The sequence below is a fragment of the Perissodus microlepis genome, chromosome 11 (genome assembly GCF_051167445.1).
Source record: "Perissodus microlepis isolate ML-2025 ecotype Zambia chromosome 11, ASM5116744v1, whole genome shotgun sequence".
In the NCBI taxonomy this organism is placed as follows: domain Eukaryota; kingdom Metazoa; phylum Chordata; class Actinopteri; order Cichliformes; family Cichlidae; genus Perissodus; species Perissodus microlepis.
This window is the reverse complement of record NC_140471.1, coordinates 35,417,302-35,423,301: the sequence shown is the minus strand read 5'-3', so window position 1 is coordinate 35,423,301 and position 6,000 is coordinate 35,417,302. Positions and strand designations below refer to the sequence as shown.

Sequence of the window (6,000 nt, the reverse complement as noted above, 5' to 3'; positions counted from 1 at the left end):
CATGTGGCATCAGGCGCGCCCAAAAACTCTTCCGATTTTTCTCTTTTAAGGATACCTGAAAAGAGAAAGTATAATTTTGGTGTTTTATTTTAAACAAATTCTCCTGTTTGCATGGGAATAAGATGAGCTCGTGTACTTACCCTGTGACAGAGCTGTGATTTATGGGGGAGTTTTCTTTGTTTTTGTCTACATGTGCAGTACAGATACATTCATTTTTGTTATTAAAAACATTTTAAAAAGTGAACACAGTGAGTTTGCATGTCTGGTTCTGTAAAACTGAGATGTTGGAAAAACCCTGCTGATGACACACACTCTCTCTCTCTCTCAATCTCTCTCCCTCTCTCTCTCTCTCTCCCTCTCTCTCTCTCCCTCCCTCTCTCTCTCTGCGTGTCAGGATTTGCTTTGTACTAAATTAACTTTCAGTTTAAGTTTGTATCAAGACTTGTGCTCCAGCAGATAAATCAGTGATGCAGTGATGCAGTGAGATATGATGGAGGTGTCAAAGATAGATGCTTTGACGGCAGGAAGGTAATTTATCTTGGCTACATCAATGTTTCCCACCTGCAGGCCAAGCCTACCAAACAACCAACACAAAGCAGCAACAACTGCAGTTCCCCGAGTGGCCACTTGAGGCTGGCTCCAAAAGCTCTAGTATTTCATTGGTCTGTTACTTTGCACTCACTGTCAGCTATCAAGTGTGTTTGCATTGCATGCATACAGTTTCTGGATGCAGCTCGCTAACTAAGTAAGCTAGCATTAGCTGGTTGCACCCTGCCAAATCACTAAAGCTGACATTTCAAAACCCAAGTCCACAAAACAATAGATGACATCAAAGTGGCTGCATTTCTTCATTTATGCACAGTTTCTTGCTTCACTCAGTATGATGGGCTTTGTTTATACACAGCTTATGACTGAAGGACTTAATCCACAATTTGTCCAATAATAAGCAGGTAACCTGTGGATCTTTAAGCTGTACACTCTCATATTCCTGATGAGATTCAAGCTTAAACATGTACAGACGGATCTGAAAAGGTCCGCGGGCTTCCTCGCAGCCTTCCAATTAGAAGAAAGTGGGCTGAGTCCCTTAAATGGACAGGGGCTAAAACAAGCTGGTTACATACAGAGAGTGGCTGCTCTATGAGGACGTGTTTGTTTTTTGTTTTTAGATCCACTTTAATAAACCCCACAGTGTCCATCTGTGGAGAGACAAACCAGTGTGAATGCAGACTGAGTCTAACCCACCACGTCAGGACTCGTTAAAGGCCTGTAAATTCTCTCTGCTGGGAAGAATTTACTTTTCGGTGAGTGTGTTTGAGGACACACCTCCTCCCTCTCGTTCTGGCTGCCTCTCGCTCTCTCTCTTTCTCTCAGAAAGTTTGTGTCTCTCGTCCAGAATGAACGTGTTGCTCTCCATCTCTCTCTGGCTCGCTCTGGTAGTGCCGTCCTGCCGTGGTAAGTGACCCGCGACCTTTGACCTAAACTAGTTCCAGTGTCTGTGTTGTAAATATCTTCAGTTTAAAGGAGGTTTTAAGAAAGCAGAGCACAGATAAACGAGCTAAAATGTAATATTCATGCAGGGAGTCGGCCCCAGCTTTAACTGCTGACAGGTGTGTTGCTTTATTTCAGGTACAGGTTATCATGCTGTAAAAAGCCTCCTGCAGCTCTTACATGTCCTTACCTGTCACTGTGTGCATTTGTGATGGTGTCAAAGATTAAAGATCAGCTCTGGGGTCAAAATAATCACATCAGCGTTTAGTTAATAATAAAGGAAAATCAGGTCATTTCAAAGATCCGCCCACTTTAGTTGATTTGGTACATTCTTCAGATTAAGAGTAAAGTTGTGTCTCTGCCACCATGTTGTGGGTTATTTTCCAGGAAATGCAGTGATGACAGCTTTATCGCTGTACATAACCCTAACCACACCCCTCTCCTAACACTTTATTATTATCATTTTGTTGAAGAATTAAACATTGAAGTTAAAAAATTACATTTGAATTCAAAGTAACTTTATTTATGTAACTTTGTCTTATTATTAAAAATAAAATGATATGAATGTTGAAAAGGTGTTAAAAAAGAGGGTGGATGAGTTTGGGGCTATGTGATGAAGCTCTTATCAGACCTGTTTGCTTTCATGGTCGCGTCTTCGCCTGAGGAGTGAAGGTTGCTGAGTGTGTGGTCCCTCAAGCGTGTTGGGACTTTTACTGTGTTGCTCCTCGGGTTGATAGTCAGCACGTAACTCATGTTTTTCAATAGGAAGTGTATTTCATGTCTGCAGCACACATTTTTGTCCAACGCGCCACATGTTGCCATGGCAAAGAAGCCATGAAGGAAGCGCTTTCTGATTGGTGGTGTCATCAGTAGAGTGTGTTAGGACCTTTTCTTCTACTACACTCATTTTGACAGTAGTTAGTCTGTTTTCGGATTATAATCAGACATGAGAAATTCACTTCATGGAACAAATCTTTATTTTCTCATGAAGTGGATTTTCAAACAAACAAACAAATAAATAAATCTCAGCATAATTTTGTCTTCTTGTCATAATTTAGATGTCCCCTGAGGGTCGTTATTAGCTGCATCATTAAACAGACCGATCACTCCTCTAAAAGTCTCCAGTGGTTAGATGGTGAGGCCCAGAGAGCTGAAACTGCTGTAATTCTTCTTTTTGTTCTCTAAATAAGCGTCTGGTCCTTTGGCCTGGCTCCTGTGAATAAAGCAGTGACTCAAAAAGCTCCACACTTAAACACACACGATGTGACAGCAGTCATAGAGCTAAAATGAGCCTTTCCTTTATTTTCCTTTCTAAATTATATTTCATGAATTCCAATCGTACGCATGGCTCAGCCCTGAATCCAGATGATTCTCTTCCACTTGCATTGTCTCAGCTTCAGGGACTGACCTTGGGCCCAAAACCAGCAGCTCTAACAGTAATGACCCAGAGGAAAAAATATATTAAATGTAGAAAGAGTAAAGTCACAGTGCCAGCAGACTATCCCAGACATCCTGCCTCCTAGCAAAGAATTTTTAGTTTCCCCCGGGGAACCAAAGCCCATCTCAGGCCAGACAAGATCTGCAGTCTGTCCAGCGAGTTCTGATTCTATACTGAAAACTTCTATGAGAAAATATTCAGGGCAAAAAGCACCCAGGAGGCTTCCTGATCTCAAATGACTGCTTGGGACTCACGGAAGCTGCTTCTCCACGCCAACCTCCCTTTGCAGGTCCTCACCTCATCTCTAAGGGGTTTCCACACAGGGGTAGTTGCAGTAATTTGAGAAGGTGGAATATCAGCTTGGGTGCACGTGGTGTGACTGTCAGTGGGTACTGCTGTTGACTGATATATGACTTAACAACTTAAACAGACTGAACTGTCCCGATGATTAGCTGGAAAGTGGTACACTCCAAGCATGTTCTTTTAAATATGGTCATAGCTTCAGGATGAGCCTGACCTCTGCACAAGGGAAGCTCATGTTAGCCACTCATGTGTGACTTCATTTTTTCAGTCCCTCCCAAAGCTCATGAGGGTTCTGCACACACTGATCTGTAAATGGAAAGTTGAACTCTATCTCTGCACCAATCCGCCGCTCCGTCTCGTACAGTACCCGGCTTCCTGTCAGTTGTGAAAACATCCATAGATATTTGAACTGCCCGTCTCCCAAACCTGTACGGAGAAATCTTCTGTATGTGCACTAAGCAAAATCTTTTAAAATATGTTTTCAATCTTTGTTTTAAATTAATTTCTTAGCACATTTTTTGATCTCTCAGATCAGCGGTCTCCAACCTTTCAAAATAAGACACACAACTACAACACGGGAAAAGGCCCAGGGAAACCGAGCTAACGATAAAAACCCTGAAAACCATAAATTTCTCTCGTGGCCCGGTACCAAACGACCCAGTTTAATAATATTAAGAAGAAGCTGAACATTAAATTCAAGTATAGATATTTGAACACAGAGACACATAAATAGACATACAATCAATCAAACAACATTGATTCCAACATCCCACATTCTGCTTTTAAATATGTGAGCACTGGCTAGTTTTAGTTAGCAGCCGGGCTGCTGGATTCTGCACCAATTAGAGACCAGCTGTGGAGGATGCTGTCTGAGGTACAGGAACACTGACAGTAAGTTCCAGGTTTGATTTTTGCAATTTTTCTGAGGTGAAGGCAAAAAGACTGAATGAGTTTGAGATGTAAGATGCAAAATTCAGATGTAATTCTTCCTTTTTGTTCTTTAAATAAGCGTCTGTTACCAAAGATGATAACGGGGTTCTTAGCAGGTCTCCAAATGTTGATTCTGTTCATCTGGACGTCGTGATTTCAGTGGGAGAACCATCTGTCACTCATTCAAGTGACGTCCAGATGAACAGAATCAACTTTTGGAGATTTCCTTACCTGGATAATTGAGAACGTTATTACTGCCGAGGAGGGCGATGTACCGACGGACTTTGTTAGAGAAGCTATCAAGGTCAAACACAAGAACCTGTGTTCAGTTCACTGGAACTGAGGTGGAGGACATTTGAATACATACAGTACAGTATCTACATCAGTGAGGCAGGAGAGGCCGTCGAGTATCATCTGCATAGCAGTGTTTATTGATGTTAGTCAATGGCGTGACTGGTAATTTGTTTTCTAACACTCCACTGTGGACTTTGTAGCATTGGTTCACATTATAGACAACACAGGCATGATGAGTGCCACCATGCTTTGGTGGACCATCTATAATCAGCACGCTGCCACAGCAACACAGGCCTTTCTGGATCAGGAGCATACACTCACACACTCCAATGGTCAGTATTTAAACCTGATACATCTCCTATTAAACATGCCTGAGACTCACTGGGTTGATGCGATATGAGATTCATCCACAGCCCATTACCATCACACACCTATAGGCTGCACTCATCCAGAAATGGAGAGCGATTCCTCGAAAGCAAACCATGCTGTCCACGTGCAGGAGGGTGAATGCCTGCAGTACATCTGGAGGAGGCCATACCTTGTCTTAAACATGTTATATCTCCACATATAAGTATCTGACTAATATACTGTGTCTAAGACAAACAAGTAAAAGAAAAAAATTAGCTAAAAGTTAAAACTAATGAATGGATCCAGGATATGATTAACTTAGCTTAGCCTTGAGGGTAAAGATGGGAAAAGCTTTATCTGGGTTTCATCTGAACCTTTTCGATGTCTCCATTAGTTTAGTGTTTTCAGATAATGAAGGGAGTTAGTCGGAGTGCATCCAACTGTAAGCGAGCTGCAGGTTGATTCATTTTTGCCCTCCAGTGAATTTTTTCAAGCTGAATTGTGAAACTTTGTCTCCTGGATGAGATCAGACAGAAAGTCTCTGCTTTCACAGTCTGTCAACGATACCATCAAAACACAAAGATCAAAATGTGTGCAACATGAGTCTTCATGTCCAGTAATACGAACAGATGAGACATTTCATGATCACGAACCAGCAAGCTGTCACAACCAGTGAATTAACAGTAACTTTAGTTGCTTATGACATAAAAAAAAGAGCTGGAGTCTGGCGAACAGATCAAAGCATCAAATAGCACAGAAACAGTTACCAACACGTTTGCTTTGTTACAACATTTCATGGTGGTAATTCTGTAATCTCCCGCACAGCCTGCAGGGCACCGATGGGTCACACAAACTCCAAACCCCCCCAGTGTGTCTGAGAAGATCAGGTCCAGACTCTCCACCCGTTGCACCAACACTCTGCCACCTTAGCGTGTAGCTAACGCTAAGCCTTCATGTTTTTTGTGGTCCTAAGCAAGATTTGGTGAATAAACTAAAAGTGAGTCAAATAGACTGATGAGGAGCTGAACACTAGAAGTAATGCACGGACCAGTTTTATAATTTTGACTTTAAAACATGTCGACATGCAGATCTGCACTTCCACAACTGTGTTAAACACATGCAGTTAGCAAGGGTTTCCTAACCTGCTGGGACCTGCGAGCTGGTGAGGACAGAGATGGGAGATATATCACCTGCTGACA

The 6,000-nt window shown here is 42.2% G+C and overlaps 1 protein-coding gene across 1 annotated transcript in view; it reads left to right on the top strand.

Annotated features, from left to right (window-relative positions):
- The first annotated feature begins 1,202 nt into the window (after window positions 1-1,202).
- The window catches only part of LOC146378401 (uncharacterized), a 14,664-nt gene continuing 9,866 nt past the window's right edge, over window positions 1,203-6,000 (top strand). Inside the window, exon 1 of the mRNA XM_084944486.1 lies at window positions 1,203-1,452. Within this exon, the coding sequence (XP_084800612.1) occupies window positions 1,221-1,452 (232 nt within the window). The 5' untranslated portion in view covers window positions 1,203-1,220. The remainder of the gene's footprint in view (window positions 1,453-6,000) is intronic.